We start from the raw sequence: 18,721 nt of genomic DNA on the forward strand, positions 1-18,721 counted from the left end.
ATTCCTTTCAGGACGAGTAGCAAAACACTTTCTTCAGTCCAGTCGTTCACTCAGACAGTTTCTCCAGACACCATCAAACAATGCAGTGAGTAGAAAATGAATCCAAAATAGGCCATTAAGCTGCGCGTCAAGCCTCCTCGGTTCCTTCTCGTTAATATGTTGATTAATTGGTGCATAAATGGAGACACCAAACTCAGAAACGGTTCTACGACGACGTCTGCGAGCAGTTAAACTTCGGTCTTTGCGCAGGATTCAGTAAAAAGAGCACTCGAGCCACATGACTGTCATGTGCATTAAAGTGGTCGCCTCACCTGAAATGCCCTTTTTCAGACACCTGAGCAGAAATGTAATGTCAAAGTTGAAGCATCAGACTGGAACCTGCTGACAGAGTCATTTGTAAGAGCTTATAAAAGCAAATTAACAGCAGGGGACGTTGTAGTTTGTGTAAAATGTATTTGTGTGTGTGTGTGTGTGTGTGTGTGTGTGTTTGTATTGCACCTCCAGAGGAGAGCTTCTTGATTGTGTCTGTCTGCACGGGGGCTTGTGTACCCGTCAGATTAGTCACCCCCCCACCCTCCACCCCGCAGCCTCACAGGCAGAGCTACTGACTGAGCAGCACACACACACATTTCAAAGAGGACCTTTGATGTTGCTGAACTATATTTAGCAGCATCTTCTGGTGGGGACTTCTCGAGGGTGACAATTTCTAAAAGGAAGCAACCACAATGCCTCTCGATTTTCAAGCCTTTGTATGTGGGTCATGATCCTGTTGTGCAGATTTGTGGAAAATAGAGCAACCCATCTGAACTACAATTTTTTTTTACATTTTTTTTTTATATATATATATATATTTATATATTAGTAGGTATATAATCATTGTTTGCAATGCCTTGATTACACAAGACCGGGAGTGTTCTTAAGATCAAACACAGAGTTTATCATTTTGTCATCTTAACAGAGCCTCGATTCTCAAATCCCCTTCAGGTGTGTTTCTGGGCCAATTCACGAGTGCGGGAAGCTCTCACCAAAGAAATAGGTACGGCTGTGTGCAACAGTTTTGTTGATGTTTGAAGGAAGAAAGAGGGAAAAAAAAACAACAACACCTGTCGTGAACAAACGGTAAAACTGTTAATGCCCGATGCATTTTAAAAACAGAAATAAACCAACGGGAGCTGTGTCACGAGCTAAAGTTTGGACACCTTTCTACCGTGAAACCTCAGATCTTCATTAACACAAAAAAAAAAAACAAAAAAAATATTGAAAAATGATTTGTGGTCACAGCGATGCAGCCTCGACATGCTGGAGGTGACAAGAACCTCCTCCACACTGTACATTGGGGCTAAAGAGATCCCAAGAACTTCCCAAAGAAGAAACAACAAGAGCTTTAAATTGGTGATGGAGATGGTTGTTGTTGTCATAGAGATCCTCTTGATAATTATATCCAGTACTTTGATGTTAACATCAAAGAATGTAAACAATTATTTCAAAAACCAGGAGACCCACTGGTATTCAGAACATATCGAGAGTAGAGTTGTCAAATGTAAAACACATTTTAGGTGCGCCCCCTGATTATGGTGATGTCACCGGCTTTGAGCACTAACACCCGAAGCTCTTTAAGTTTAAGTCATGACGACAACTTCCATTCACTGCAAACTTTTAACGATTCAATTGTTCATCAAATCAAATCAAAGTTTTTTTCTCATCGTATATGTCTGGAATTTATTCTGCTGTAGTCATTGACTGTATTTCCTCTCGTTAGCTGCCTCTCTGCGTGGTGGCTCACGTTGTCAGTGGTGTTTCCACCATTCGCACAAAATTTCAAGACAGCAGATTTGTCAAATCTGGAAAAGAAACAGAAAAACTCCTCAAAGCACATTTCCGCATCACGCTGGAATTTACTTGCTTTTTTTTTTTTTTTTTTTTTTTTAACTTTCTACCTCCACTTGCTCCTGACAAGGATGTTTTGGTTTGTTTTAGCTGTTGTTTTTGGAGTAACTTTCAAACTTGTCATGAATATTTAATTGCGATTGTTTTGCTTGCAGCAGTTTAGCTGAGCAACGCACACCTTCCAATCATAATGTGTCACAAAGTGAATGCAAGGATGCAAACACAACTTACCATGTATGGTGTACAATCACATAATTAAAGCATGATTTGTGCCTGATAATGCACAACACCGGTCAGTGATGCTGTACTCTTGATGACACAAAGCTAGAATCAGTTCCTACGACGGACGCATGTGAGGCAGTGAAAGCAGAAATATAAACCGACTTTTACACTTGAAGGGAAGCGTGTGCAAGTCTTCAAAGACAGAGAGAACCAGCAGGTCATTTGTTCCTCGTTGTAAGCGTGTTGAAAATATTCATGGTTTTTGCTCTCGGGACGCAGGACAGACATCGAGCGGGAGGGAAAAGGGTCGCAGAAAGACAGAACGGGAGCGGCGATCGCGTCTCGCTGAGACGGTGGTGGTGCGGAGCGGGCCGAGTGAGAACAGGAAGTGAGTACAGGTGCGTGAAGGGAGAAACGGGCGAGAGAGCAGCTTAGGTTGTGGCGTGGGCCGAGGCTCTCGTCGCCAACCTATCTGCTCTTCCGGCACGTTGTTCCAGCCAGATTCAACTCCACAACCGCGGGCCGCAGGTCCGGCTCTCCTACATGCAGCCGAGCACCATTACCGGTTGCCCCTGTCACGGCTAACACCTGCAGTGGTTTCACACCGGGACTGGTGCTCCTGCAGAACACATTAACATAGCTCTCAGCTATCTGTATGTTAATAAAAAAATAAATAAAAAAACCGGATTTAATGCGTGACCTCCGTGTTCTGCCTCACAGTTGCACCTGAGCACAATTTGAACTTAACTGTAGGCAATTTGAAAAAGGCTCAAAGGGGAGGCAGACAATCTCTGCAAAGCAGAAACATTGGCCTCCATTTGAAACAAAAGGATTTATAACCGGGGAATAACCCGAAGCATCACGTGGAGAGATTGTACTGTGCATTCCTGATAGGGAGTCAAAGCGTGCGTTCAGACCCGGAGGACAAGATTATACCACGAGCATTCAAACAAATCATTTCCATACAGTTACATGCTGGGGTGTGACAAAACAAAAGAAAACTAAAGAACTTGTGTAAATGTCCTTTTACAAAACATAGATGGAGACTTAAAATAAAGGACGTAGTGCATGTTAAATAAGAAGGGATATGATGTTACCGATTTCCGTGAGCTTAAAGGTAAGTTTTTGGCATTTTATGGAGAAAATCAGTAAACAGAGATATTCAGAGAAAGAAAGAAGGTGCTTCGACTCTTAGCTTGTTCTGCCCTGAGGTTTGGCATATTTATTTAAAAAAAAAAAACCTGATTTGATTTTTTTAAATGAATTCCCATGTTCAGAGGTTGTTTCTGAACAGTTGTTTATTGTCAGACACTAAACATGGAAAATATTCTTCCCATTTGATGTGTGGGTTGTTAACTAGACTCGAGAAACTGTTGACTTATTAACCTCTATTTAGCATTGAGCTATATTTAAATATATATATATATAAAATACATGCCACAGTAACACACGGTTATAGCAACATATTGTGTTTAGAAATCTTGGTGCATTTCTATTTTTTATTTTTATTTTGCAGAGCTCAGCAACTTGTGACTGTTTTCCCTGATGTACTGACAAGTGGCGGCAGTGCTACGATACTTAATCAAACAGCCCCACACATATTTAACGGTTATTGCAGTTGCTTTGGGTGGACATTATTGTTAAGCAGCTTGTTGGCATTGTTAAATTAATATATCCAGCTCCTTCCGTATGGTTTAAATACACAAACATAGTAAAATTCAGGCCTCGTCAGCCATCCGCTAAGTGCTTGTCTTGAATCCATTTCAGTATATTCATGAATGTTGCTGAGTCAATTTCTATTTGGTGGATGAGAAAATATGTAGTCTGGGTAGCAGCCACAGTGAGGTGACAGAGTATTGATGTATCTAACGCACCGTCTTTGCCATAAACTCTCTCCTCTCCATTTTCGCTGTAATCCATTTCATCTTCTGCTCACACAAATTCTTAAAATGCACAAAGTAAGAGCGATTTCACTCAGCTATCGAGCTGAAGTCTCTTCTTCACAATCTCTACGTGTCAAATCTGGGAAATCATTCTGTAACTCATCTGCTTTGATTTAGTTTAAATTTTAAAGAGAAGGAATGACGGCAACTACAACTTTCAACTTCAATCAGGGAGCTCGCTGTTTATTATGCTGCTCATAATTCATCAACAAATTATTAACAAGTTCAGGTGCATTGGACCCGGTCCTGTTCAATGGGATTAAAGACAGGATTAGTTAGCGTCTAGCCTCCGGCAGTGTACACTGAGCCTTTTTGTGTTGTTATAACAGGCCAGTTTTGTGGACAATAGCCTCAGGCCGGATGTAGGAGGCAGGTCCTGCCCTTTAATGCCCTAAAAAAACCAACTCTTGTTACAACTGGCCAAAACGGTGTCAGCACAGGCCATTGTACCCACCCTAATCTAGCCATTAGCTAATTAGGAAGTGACGGGCAGCTGTAATGCCCTTGCATTAGAGGGATGGATTAGCTTCCCATTCAGCGGCTGCCTGCAGCCTCTGGGCAAATGGACTGACGGAGGACAGTGAACTGCTGCACCGCACCGCTGAAAGCTGCTTTCTCTGCACTTTGCCTTCATTGACAGTAAATGTAGCGATGTGCTTATTCACAGTGTTCACTGATGATCTAGAGCAGGGCCTTAATAAACTGTGATTACACATCATTTAAGCGGTAATAAAGCCACTGAGCAGTGAGTGCAGAGGAGGCTGCTGTTCTGACTGCGCTGATGATCAAAGTGAATATCGCTGCTTTGCAATCTAAATATATTGAATGTTTTGGTTCGCCGGCAAAGTGCAGAAACAAAACGCCGCCCTTCATTCTTGACCAATGATTTGTCTTTTTTCTTCTTTTTTTTGCCCTATAGCCCGCTTAATGAGATTTCAGGTTCATTCAAGTTCAGTGCCAACGCCTGTGTGTTGTTCCCTTGCTTATTGACAGGCAGTAATGCGGGATAGATTGGAGAAAGCCATGCAGTGAACCACACTCCCCCGCCTGCTGGCCCTTTGCCGCCCTCCCCTGAATTCCATTAATAGCGCTGCCCTCCAGGAGGTGCTAGGTGGACCGCCTGTAATGCAGCCATAGATATTGATGACCGCATCCTCCCCCCAAGGAGAGGAGAGAGGAGGGGAGAGCGAGCGGCTGATAAAGAGATAAAGAGGTGGGGGCAAAAAAGGGAAATGCAAGTTAAAGCTTTTAATAGAACATAACTGTGTAACCACTCGGGGCAGATGTATCACCATTTTAAATCTGCAATATTCAAACCACAGCCTTCGCTGACTTCCCTTAAATGCTTTATCTCAATGGAAACTGAAGAGAAAACCAGCAAAAGAGGAGAAATTGTAAGAGAACTACTTCTTTTTCGAAGATTTTACAAATCATTTGTATTCATTTTTCCTCTGACTAAACAATCACTCGGGTTTTGTTCTCTGCAAAACACTTTGCATGATATACCCTTTGCAACACTTTGTCTCATTGCTTGTCAACTCACAGTAGCCGATGCTCACTGCTTGACAAACACGGCAATAATAACTTCCTGTTCTACCAAAAACTCTCAGTGGGCAACTAACAGACTGAATTAAAACTGCTCACATGTCCCAAAGAGCATTCCTTCGCTGAATTATAATTACTGAATAATCATATATGAATACTGCAAATACTGTACCAAGGATCCATCCATCCATTATCTACACCCGCTTTATCCTGAACAGGGTGGTGGTGGTGGTGGTGGGGGGGAGGGCTGGAGCCTATCCCAGCTCACTATGGGCGAAGGCAGGGTTACACCCTGGACAGGTCACCAGTCCATCACAGGGCCAACACAGAGACAGACGGAAACAAAGACCACCGAAGGGCAATTTGCAGAATCACCAATTAATCTGAGGTGCATGTTTTTGGATGGTGGGAGGAAGCCGGAGCACCCGGAGAGAACCCACGCATGCACAGGGAGAACATGCAAACTCCGCACAGAAAGACCCGGATTCAAACTCGGAGCCTTTTTCGCTGCGGGGACAACAATGCTAACCACTGCACCACTGTGCCGCTGTTCCAAGGATCCTATTAATTAAAAAATAAAATCACAGAAACACAGTTCCTGCGTGCTCATACGAGAAGGTCACGGAGAGCTGCTTGCAATCTAATTCATTCGATCGTAAATGTCGGTGAGAAACTGGAGCAGAAGCCTCAAAATCCTGCCAAACTACATCAAACACGGCGAGTCAAACTATCTGATGTGTAACATCCTGTCAAAGTGTCACGAGATTCCTCTGCAGATGGGTTAAATATGAATTAATCCAATTTAAAAAAAAAAATGCTGTGCATAACATATAGTTATACAGACATCTTCACTTCATATGTATAAAGTGTTCAGCAGATCTGACATTTGTATTAGGAGTTGAATAAATCATATGAAGAAGTGGAAGCAAACATTTGAGCTTCTAAATCATAAGTCAGCATCAGTCAAAACACATTATTCCAAGCTTACAATCTAAATACACAAAAGGTTCTTGTGCACAAACACAGTTTTGTTGATATTAAAATATTCTAAATACATAACTCTCCTTATAGAACATTTATACAGTTGTTCTTTTCTTTTACATATTTTCAAACTTGCACAATAAATAACTTCCCATTTACAACGTAATGCATCACATTTGCTGCCATTCTTGTGTGCCTGCTGAAGTAAAACGAATAGTTAATGAACAGAAGATGAATCTGTAACTCTGTTTTATGAAAAACAAAAACAAACTAGTATTATACAGTTTTCATTTTTGAAAATTCACTGTTTTTCTTTGTCTTATGTGACAGTAAATTGAACATCTTTTGAGTTTTGGGCTGTTGGATGCAGTAAAATAAGCCGTGTGAAGGTATCACACTCACTAAGCTTTAGAATATTGTAACGGACAAAATAATAGATCAGGCGATAGACTAATTGTCGCATTAGCTGGTGATAAAAAAAAATAGATGTTATTTGCAGCCCTGCTTCTGCACATAATGAGAAAGGAAGACGGAAAAGACCTTCTACATCCTTGCGGATGGTCAACAATGACCCCTCCACCCGAATTCTCCCGATGCAGACGAAATACAAAGTCCCCAGATGTTCCTTCAGAGCCCAGGCACAGCAGTCAAACACTTACGCGAGTGATAAACTATGACAGTGACAGATCGGCTTGTCGTTGCGAGGAGCTCCTGCTACTGATTAAGTGCTGGATCCCTAAAGTTGGCAGCAACAAGTAAGCCTGACATTCAGCATGTAGCTCATATGCAAGTATTTATAGGCCGATCCCACACAGTCTGCACAGAAAATAAATATACAACGTGTAAAAACAACCTACCCCTGCACAGGGATGTCATCATGAAATCTGTTATCATTGAGAAATGAATCAGTGCAAACTCCTCTGTCCTTGTTTCTGTCTCTCTCGTGGGTGAATGGATCCTTTCATTGCATCTCAAGCTCCCTCTATTTCTTCTCGCTCCTCCATCCACTAACAGAGATCTCCTTTGGTCTTGCACCGCATCTCAACTTCCATGGCGATCAAAGCCATCATGTTTGCGGGGGGTGGGGGGCGGGGGGGTGGGGTGGAAAATGTTGAAATCAAGAGGAAGCGGTGGAAAAAAAACACCCAGAAAAGACTTCAGAGCTGCGGAGGAGACCCTTGACAGAGAGAAGCTGAGCGAGCGTCCACGCCGACCGACTTTAATCTTGAGAAATCCCCCCGAAAATGTCAGAGAAGAAAAAGGCAAGAAGGCCGCGTCATTTTCTTTGCAGCTGCTACGATTTTTCTGTGAATCCAGGAAGAGCCGGCGCAGCACGGCGCACAGTCGACGGTGAGCAGGTATGGAGAGAGGAAAAGAAGACGAGGGCAGAGATATACAGAGATTAAGGGAAAGCTGATGTCATCCATTTGGATATGTGGCCCCGGGGTGGGTGTTTTTTCAGGATGTGTGTGTGTGTGTGTGTGTGTGTGTGTGTGTGTGTGTGTGTGTGTGTGTGTGTGTGTGTGTGTGTGTGCGTGCGTGCGCGCCGTGATCAGGGATGTGAACGTGCTGCTGTGTCAGCCTAATCCTGCCACATCCAGGGCCGCGCCGGCTCCAGCACATTACCGCCCAATGACACAATCTGTTTGTCAGGACGACCCGCGCCGCTTTTATTAATTTCTAACGCCCCGTCACCACCGCTCGGCCCGAAGGTCCAGACCGGCCGCCCCTACCAGGAAAAACCGTCCGACTTACACCCCCCCCCCCCCGTCCCCCTTCACTCCTCCCCCACCCCGACCCCCATTCGAACCCTCCTTGCTATCACACGGCATCTACGCTCTTTCAAGTCCCAAACAGCGGCAACGCCAGCAGGGCCAATTTCTGTGTTTCCAGTAGCTTCTTCAGATGAGGCGAGGGATTTGAACCGGCAGCCCGGCGGGTCACAGGTGCTGCAATAATCATCACTCAGCCAATGGCAGTCATCATCTCATACCGAGACCTCGTGGCCCTTTAATACCAGGGGCTAAGCTATCGCACGCTGCCATCACCTCTGCCCCTCTCCTGCTATCGGAGCGACAGCGGCTCAGCGTGCGAGAGCGAGATGCGCTGAAGCGATTTGAAAGCTTTACCTCCTTCAGATGGAGCCGCAGGAGGCCACGATGGCAAGCGCAGGAATTTGAAATCCTGCCGGTGTTTTCTCATGTGCCTTCCCCTGACACGCTTTCCCCAAGTTGTTCTGTCTGTGTACACCGAGTTGACACATCGTGACTTAAAAAAAGCTCTAATGACACCACCTGTGATAAACGAAGGAAGAAAAATGAATGCGGCTTCACGGGGAACAAAGTCGACCCTTTAAAAGAACAAGCATTGATTTTGCTGCCAGTGTTGCATTCAAGGCATCAGGAGTTTTTCACGCCTCAACTAAAATCCACTCCAAAGTTGTCCAAAGGATTGTTAAAGCATCCAAGCTAATACAAAGCCATGAATAATAAAGAGTAATTTTTTTTTACAAAAATGACTGCAAATTATTCATGAATTCTGTCCTCCTTTCTCTGACTTGCTTCAGGGGAAAAGGAAAAAAATTTAAGTATTCCTGGATGCTTCCAGAGTAACGCGCGATGCCCGGAGTAAATAATGTTTTGCGGAAAATGTTACCGTAAATAATAATGAAGGTTGTGTTTCGATAATCTTGCTCCTCTGAAGGTGGACTGCAGGATAACGAAGGGCTGCGAGGTTCAACAGACACTGAGTTGGCTTGTCAAGAAGAAGTGAACACTTCCATACAGATATACTCAGGATTTATGCTGAGTTGAACAAGTCTGTTTCATACTGGAGGTGTGGAGTCATTTTTCTTCTAGCAAGTACAGCCATGAATTTACTCAGCACGTAATAAATACGATAATTATAACTGGGCTGTTATATAGAAAAGGTGCCATCGGTGGTGGATTAAAATAACCCTTTCAAATCATAACTATTTAATAGCCAGGATTCACACCGAGGGTCAAAACACGCAGCTGAAATTTTCCGTCGCCATTTTTTTTTTTACACTGAACAGATTTCTTTTTCTCTTACACACTCTTCTCCTTCAGTCTTATTTGAACAATTACAACCAGCATTCCTACTATTAATTTGGATAAAAATCTGCTAACAATCAGGTAATTGTTGAGATTTGGAAAAAAGAAAATGCGATGGAATAAGACATTTTATTAGTATGATGATCATACAGGTTTTTAAATGAGCAATTACCTGAACTGCTGGTTCGAACTATCCATTACAGGTTAAGGAAATAGTTTGATCATTTCAGTAATACACTTGCAAAGAGTTAAATGAAAGGTTTGGTGACACTTTCATTTCTACCAACTGATTGAATATGAAACTACAGCAACAGTATCTTAGCTGAGCTTATTTTAGCTTAGCCTAGCCTGTGAGCTAAGCAAACCTGGAGTCCTGCCCGTCACCGTTTGGTTGCCAGGAAAAGATTGCCATTTAACTTTAGCTTCAACCTGCTCGGCGAGTACACAGTGTCCATGTGCACATTTAGGGTAGAAGAGATCATCGGAGGGAATCTTTCATTTGTTTACAACCTGTCTTGATGCCATTGGGGCGGGTGTAGTCTCTTATGTTTACATGTTTACTGTTATGGGAATCTACAAAAATGAAATACACATTGTACAAAACTTGGGAATTGAATCTCTCTATCTCTCTGTCTTTGTCCTACATGTTTGTGTTGCGTCCAAAGCCGCAATTTTTTAACGGCTAAAAAAAATAACAAAAGAAGATCACTACCAAAAGCAACAGTTTTTCTTTGGCCTCAATCTGTCCAGTACATTTCATGGTAATCCGCTGAGGAGCGCTGATGAAAACACAAGTCGAACGTGACTTCCTCTGCAGTAACAGAACAATATCTCCTAAATAAATTGAAAATCAAATCAAACAACAGGTTGTGTATATTGCGTGACGTCTTCTCGATTCCTCTTCTCCTCCTCCTCCTCCTCCCCTTTCCTCACCATCTTTCCCCCTCTCTCCTCCGACACCGTCGCTTTACTTCATACCCTCTTTGATACAAGTGTCCATTAATTCAGGATCCAATTACTTGGACTGCTCTGACGTCCCTCCCACCTGCCATCCATCCGCGATCGCTCAGCCAATGTACGACTCTCCCCGTGCCACAGATCAAATTCCACCTCCACAAATAATCCCTCACCAGCACGCTGCTGCCAGCGCCGCACAAACTTTAATTGGATCCTTTTAATAGTGCTCACTACGGCCACTTTCAGCCATGTAATTAGGTTTCTCTTCCTATAGAGTTTAATGTTGTGGGGTGAGGGAGTCATGCAAGCGAGAGAAAAAGAGCGAGACAGAGAAAGAGCGAAAGAGAGAAGGGAAAAAAAAAAAGATCAGACACTCCGTTTTACACCAGGCTTAATCCAATTTTCACCCACAGAGAAATCATCTCATGCCATATATACTTTTTCAATGGGGTTTTTATGAGCCACAATAAAAAAAAAAACATGGGCTAGTGTTGAATATCCAGCCTCATTGATTTTTTTTTTTGGCTGAGAGCAAAGTGGCCTTCTCTTGATCTCAATGTCTCGTTTGGGGTCCGCCCCTTTTCCAACCGGCTCCGCTGGCTCATCCAGTACTCAACAAAGAGGGAAAACTGCGATTCCTAAAACGCCGTCACCAAACTCCCCGACCGGAATGCAAATGACGGGATTTCCGGGCTGATTAATTTTTTCCACTTGTGAGGCGATTAGTGGGAGTCAATCAAATGAATAATATATGTATAAGCACTCTATCAAAAGGCAGTGGCACAGTCACAGGGATGGATGGATGAATGGATGGTGGGAGAAGAGTAAGCTGCTTAATAACAATAAATACAAAGAGACACCCCCCCCCCCTCCCCCCAACAGGGATGGAAAGAGAACCAACAGAAGTGGAGAGAGGGAGAAGAAAATAAAAGAGCAGGTAGCGAGGGCAAGTCGATGGATGGGTCACTCACCTGTCCGGGTGAGGAAGGACCCTCGGTAACCAGGTGACTGTTCTGACAGTTCATATCTCAGATGTGCATTTGTTTACACCCAACGATCGTTACCAAAGTCTTTTCATCACGAAGACAGATCATCTTGCCCTTAAAAATGGTTGGAGCTTGAAAAAAACAAAACAAAACAAAAAACAGCAGTGCAGACTGTTATCGCCCACAAGGCCAAAAATGATTGGACAACATCAGAAAAGGATGTCTGATTCTGCCTTCATGTCATTTAGTACATGTCAATAAAATGTACAGACAGTCCCTGGTCGTACATGCTCGAGTCAGATTTAGTGTGGGACGAGGATGTAGGATTTATTGGCATCTAGTGGTGAGGTTGCAGATTGCAGCCAGCTTGGATTCCCCTCCCCCGACCCTCCACTTCCACTTCAGACAAAAGATTTGTGGCAAGATAAAATTGTTTTATATCATTGCAGGAAGAAATTGCAGCAGCGTGACCTCGACCATCTCAGCTCGACTCAGCTGACGGTGTCGCCTGCAACTCAGCTCGTGCAGTCGCAAGTGGGCATTTTAAGAAAGCGAGGTACAATAGTTAGTGTTTTTTTCCTGCTTTGTAGAAGAGATAACAACTCCTGTAAACAAAGGAACTGCACCGGAAAAAGACTGAAGTGTCTCAAGTTTAGGGCATAAATTTGCATCAGCCCCCGAGTGTGCTGTTGAAACACCCATTTTGTTGCTTCGTCACTAAAAAAGCAACTGTTGACGGTAACTTGCTGCTATTTATGTTTTTTTTAATTCAGGTTTTGAGATGCGACAAACTCTACCAAACTACGAAAAAGCCAGCAATTAAAACAGAAGCACAGAGAGTTGTCGCCATGGAGATGTTACGTCTAGTGTAGTTGCTTTGGTGTAAACTGGCAGCTTTCCAATTTTTTATTTTATTTTTAAGGTAATGAAAACGCAACAATTCTTAGTTTCAGGTGATTTAAGGAAAACATATTCATGAATATCATATTCAATTTCTGCCAGTAGCTCCTCTTAAATCCTGAACACTGGTTCTTAAATAATCCAACACATTGACTCTCATCATTTCAAGATTCTCTTCCATGAATAAAATCTACATGAGATTGCAAACACTTAGCAACATATTCGTATCACAAATCTATATGACCTTTATTTAACCAGGTAAAATCAATTGAGAACCAATTCTCATTTACAATGATGACCTGTCAGCACAGTCCACACAGTGACACAAACAGCACAGATACAAAACAGTATGACAAACAGATGAGGAAAAGGCTAAAGACAACATGGGTAAATGAATAAACACTATGTACCAAAATAAACAATAAAATTAATAAAAATAATTGTATATTATATATATATATACTATTATATTATTTATATTATTATTATATATTATTATAATATTATATTATATTATTATATATATTATTTATATTTTAAATCTGATTATATTCCTCTTTTTACAGAGCTACATGTGAATCAGGGTGGCACAACGGAAAGCGTACCGACAAAAACACCAGATGAGGAATAACTTCAGCAGCTCAGTTTTCTCAACAATAAGAGTTCCAGTTCAATAAAACCAGGATTTTCAGCTAGGGGGTTAAAGTACTCTTTAAATAACAAACAACAGCTGCCTGAGTGCGCAAACGAAGACGGCTGCTTTAGCTGGTTTCTCAGGTTATTTAAACACTAATTCAATCAATACAAGGTGTAATTCAGCACGCTGGGTATATTTAGACCCTCAGATGACAAAGTCTGCCAAACGTATGAGCTTTTCTAGCCGTCTGATGACGTGAACATCTGCAGCTTGTAACCACGAAAACAAGAAATTTGGTGACATCACCTTCAGGAAACAGTGATCAATTGTTGATGGCAGCCATATTCAAATCCGAATGCAAAATCTGAGGCAGAAAATCTTCAAAGCAGCAGTTTCAGAGTTTAACTGCGGGAAGCAGATTGTGTGTGACACTCCCATCAGAACATACGTATCTCTCTGGGAGTTCGACTACACAGGGTCCTCGATCACCTGTGTATTTCAATCACCTCGGGGATGCTGTATGGCATTTGCGATAGAGAGGAAGCAAGAAATCCGTAAAGGAAAAAGAAGAGGAGGGCAGGAAAACAAATGGCATCAAGACACGCCACCCGCTCTCCAGTGACACAAAGCATTTACATTCTCCCCACTGCCACGACATTGAAATGCATTACAGGGTTATAAGTTAGACTATAAAACATGCAGCAGCATAAAATCACCAGCAGGACCATCTGGCTGCTGCTTAATTAAATACACTTAATCACATTCAAACATATGCAACACATTCACATGCCACCGCAGTAGTAGCAGGGAGGGCGAGACGAAAATAAAATCCATTTTGATTAAGACTAAAGGACAATTTCTGAGTGGCACGAAAAAAAATAAAAATCACTGGAGCCACAACGGCCGAGCACGATGAAACAAAGGCCCTCAAAGTGATTCATTCATCACTCCTGTTATGTTAACCTTTCTCCCTCTACCACCTGCTGGAAATCTCACAAATTATTCTGCCTCCTTATGTTGGAGCTAATGGCCGGCTGAATGGGGAGCAGATTGTGAAACACACACTTCTGAATGGAAGGTGAGTCTGGTATGTGTGTGTAGTTCATGGACGTTATGCAAATTATTGTGTGTGTACAGTATCTGCAGACGAAAGGGTTCAAAACTGATCTTACATGTGATTATTTTGGTTACGACGTGCTATTACATACAGTATAATGCATGTATTTATTTTTGGGTATATAGTGTGTCTGTGTGTATCTATTCATTGGGCTTACTTTTTCTAAAAAAAAACGTATTTTATTGTACACATATTTGTATTTTTTTTGCTATTGTATGCACCTTTTTTTCCCCCTAACTGTGTTTCTATGCTGCTGTGACGACTAAATTTCCCCACTGTGGGATTAATAAAGTCTTATCTACCTATCTATCTATAATTTCCACCGCTGATCTGTATCTACAATATACATGTTGAACATTCAAATAAACGGGTCGCAGCAGACGTTGTGATCCATTTTAACGATTTTTTTGAAGCCCCAAGGACACTAAGCCCCGCCCACCCATAACGGGAAATCTGCCTGCATCCCAGACATGTCAATCAAACCAGGCACGCCTTCGCTAACATACCTCTGTTTGAGGCCTGATGTCTAATGAATGATGGAATTATATTCGGAAGGACGACCAAAACACTGATCAGAAGGATTGAATCTAGTGAATGACGCCATAATGACTCGTAGAAAGAAAGTATTGACTGTGTTTCATGAGACAAGTTGATGCTTTTTGAATGGGAGTCGATTGGTTTTTTTGGAGCCAGCCTCTAGTGGCCCTCGGCGGTACTGCACTTTAAAGCACCTCCGCATTAGCTTTACGTCCATTTTTAGATACATAATTTAAAAAAAAAATGTTTTGACGGAAACCACTGGGACTGGTGTGAATCCAAACTGTCAACAGAAGAAGTCTTGCATTATGAGCTCGTCCCATACAGCAACATTTCAGGCACAATCAATTCACAGCTTTTGCATACAATTTGATTTCGGTGAAGTTTGGCACATTAAATCGCACCAACACTGCAAACAATGTTGACTTTTCAAAGAAAAGAGAGGCAGAAAACTCTAAATGGAGAAAGCCACCATCCACTTTTACACAATCTTTCTCTGCTCGTGTACGAACTGTCCCACAAAAGTCAGTCGTGACACAGGAGTTGGCGGACACAAATACTTTTGCTTCACCTTGTTCGGTCAGACGTCAGTACGTCACCAAGCTATCAGTGCCAAGGTTGGAGAATGAATTTTGCTGCGTCTCCTCCTGCTGGGAAAAGACACTAGGGCTGCCATCCTCTGCAAAGTTACAAACCTTCAAAGGGGCACCTTCACACCTTCTTCAGTGTTTTAAATCTCATATCAAAGACTACTAATTCTTCCTTGCTGTAATTTGTTGTTTTTTTATTAAGAATTTAAATATTTACTTTGAAATCTGGTTTTAAAAAGTGCACAAAATAAACTATAATTTTCCAATTTACTTGCAGAGGGTATTTAAAAGTCATGTTTTGGCTTGAGTTTTCATTTATCTGCAGTTTACAGATGTTGTTTACAACAAACACAGACAAAAAGAAACATGCTTCAAGTCATAAAAAGTGAAGCAAAACATGTTTGGAACCTCTCTGTTTCTGCCCAGTGTTGTATGTAAAGAACTGTGCCAGCTGTCCACATCTGTTTAAGAGAGATTAAGAAAGTCATTTAAGAAAGTTATAAATGTCTGATGATGAATCAACAGTGTTTTGTGCTGCGAATTGTACTTTTAAAAACTGCATCTTGTCAAATGTTTGATAAAAACTTAAAATAAAGTTCCAGATTTTTTTCTTTTCCAATAAAAAAAATAAATAAAGTGAGTGAAATTGAATCTGTGGGCACACACAGTATGTGTGTATCAAAGTGCATGTGTGTGTTTGTGTGTGTCTGACAAAGTGCAGCTTCGTGTTCACCTATCTAACCTGTCCCTGTGTCGAGCCGGTGGAAGCCCCTTATCACTGACCCTCAGAGGACCCCGTCCCTCACCTCAAACCGCCTGCAGAAAAAGTGACGCAAACATCAATAAAACGCAGCAAAGGAATACAAAATAAATAAATAAAAACTAGAAATTGATATTTCCTCCCTGGTGATGTGGCACACATTTGTGTTTGTTTATGAGAATGTTTGCTTCGACTTGTCCTAAAAACCAAGGAGGGTTACAGAGAGACGGAGAGGATGAAGGGAGGGAGAAAAATAATCAGTCTTGTTTTTGATATTGAATGAAGTTATTTACCAGCTGGTGGAAGGAAGAGTTGGAACGTAAAAAGGCACCGAATGAAAAAGCAAAAGCTCATATGAAAAGAAATCGAGGAAAGGTGATAAATGTCGTGGGAAAGGCCTGAACTCAGTCAGCGCACGCAGGGGTTGAAACTGCCGTGGGTTTGTGAACATCAGAAATAAAGCAGGGCCAGCCAGGCATTTTCTTTATTGCCCATGATCCCTTGGGGTATGTGGTATAGAGATGAGAATCATGGGACGTGTTCCTCCTGAGGCGCCGAAGACCCGATTTCCACCTCAGAGTTGGTTTGACTTAAAAGAAGAGGACGAGAAAGCGGAAGAGACGATGTTGTGGGCGAAGAACATCTCTTAGAAACCGTGGGTGTTTCTGACATTAGCAGGATTTAAAAAAAATGATCGAGGATGAAGGACAGCGAGGGAAAAGGAGCCGACCGAGTTTAATTCGTCACACTCGGTGATGGAGTATGACGCTTTGAGGATAAGCTGATTTACCAAATGCTGATATTCATCAAATAAATAAACGTATTCACGTTTTGGCCGAGGGTAAGAAAACAAGGTTGACGGGAAATACGAAGCCCCCGTTAGCTTCGCGTAAAGAGTGGAATCAGTTCTGTTTGACGGTGATGGAGCTGCCAACCAACGCATCCACACTTCACAAATTAGCACGTCATATCTTGTTTGTTTACTCACTGAAATGAACAAACAAAATGTGGCTTTACGAGTACGTACTGTATGTGACAGACTACTTTCTGGCTGCAAGCAGTGACCCTCTGGGATGTCGCTGTCAATGTGACACCACAGCTTGTCGGTTTTACAATGCGGTTGTAAGACTCACTGAATTTTTAGATGTGAATCTAAATCCAACTTCAACAACGCACGCACGTCCCTGTTGTTTGTAGCTTTAACAGTTTCCAGTCCTATTCTGCGCGCGAGTTTTTAATGTGCACCCTTTATGTATTGTCGGGTCTGTCGAGGGAAATCTTCTGTTACTATGTGACAGACAAAGAAATTATTATGTAAAAGAAACAGCGCGTTTATTAGTTATCACCCAGCTGCAACTTCATATTCAAACCAGACAGATTTGTTGTATTTGACTAGTTACAGACAGGCTCATTTCTCTTTTTTACCTTTGGACTGAGCTGACCTCGTTGTTTACTTCTGTTTCTAGTCTCGATGCAAAGTTGATGGCTGGAGTTTCATATCTAGACAGACGTGAGAGTGATATTTATCTTCTCGTCTAACAAAGCAAACAAGTGTATTTTCAAAACATGCACTTATTTCGAATGATGAGGTTTGATGCTGCTCACCATATTTAAAGGAATATCTTTAAATCGTTTTGGTTTGTTGGTGGAAATAACAAATAATCTCAAGCCACCTCAGGGACACCACGAAGGACTTTTGTTTTCTGTTATTGACAAAAACAAATTGAACAAAGACATAATTGTCAGATGAACCGCTGAAAATATTTGTGTCCAGCTCGTCCACTCGAGAGTCGGCATACACATAAAACATCGACAGAGAAATGCTTCGGTGTGAAATAACTAAACCGCATCACTTTCTGTAGACGCCACAGAGCTCCTCCCACCAGACAAATCTCCAGCGAGGGCTGCAGGGAAAGTGATGGAGAGGTGCAGGCCGGGCGTGAAAATACAACATCCTGCACACCTGGCCTGATTGCCCAGAGAATATAAACCAAGTCGCAGGAGTCTGACAGCCCATCATAATGGGTGGTTGTCTGTTTGACTGACAGATGGGAATGGCCCTAAAAAAAAACAACTGATGGATGGGAGGAAAAAAATAAAACAGCTGAACAGTCGTCCCCAGAGAGCGTGCAGGCTGACAGGAAGAGAGAAACTAGTTAAACAGAGAGCTCAGAGATACAGTTACAGTATGAGCTACAGTTAACAAGTGGATGGAAGGAACGCCGAGCTTTTAAATGTTCACTTTTACAAACAGTTTCAACTGACCTGCAATAAAGTAAAAGATCCCTGAAGGATACATATCAGGAGCTGGAAATGTTCTTGTTCAACCTGTCTTAGCAACAAAACTCCTTGAGCCACAAACAGTGTTGGAATAATTTGATACTTTAAGTCAAATGTGTTTCATCCATTTCCACGACGGATCGAAAGACTTAAAGGCACAACCCATTATCCAAACGCAAACAAAACCAGAAAATCAGAGAAGATTAGAACAGCAGCAACAACATCTGTTCACGATGCAGCCAAACAAGCTACCGATGAAACCCGGGGTTGTTTTTTGCGGCCACCATTAACAGATGTCCCTTGAA

General features: G+C 42.1%; 1 protein-coding gene across 10 annotated transcripts in view; it reads right to left on the reverse strand.

Moving 5' to 3' along the window:
* Positions 1-18,721, reverse strand: part of magi2a (membrane associated guanylate kinase, WW and PDZ domain containing 2a) — a 199,732-nt gene that overhangs the window by 79,037 nt on the left and 101,974 nt on the right. The window contains exon 1 of one of the 10 annotated variants that reach the window (XM_069711068.1): positions 7,436-7,625. The exons of the other annotated variants lie outside the window; for them this stretch is intronic. Within the exon in view, the coding sequence (XP_069567169.1) occupies positions 7,436-7,472 (37 nt within the window). The 5' untranslated portion in view covers positions 7,473-7,625. Of the gene's footprint in view, positions 1-7,435; positions 7,626-18,721 lie in introns of those variants that run through there. 10 annotated transcript variants of the gene reach the window in all.

Source organism: Brachyistius frenatus, unplaced genomic scaffold (assembly GCF_029030835.1).
Source record: "Brachyistius frenatus isolate BFR_SWC_R1_liver_20210118 unplaced genomic scaffold, ASM2903083v1 Contig_96, whole genome shotgun sequence".
Taxonomy (NCBI): Eukaryota; Metazoa; Chordata; class Actinopteri; family Embiotocidae; genus Brachyistius; species Brachyistius frenatus.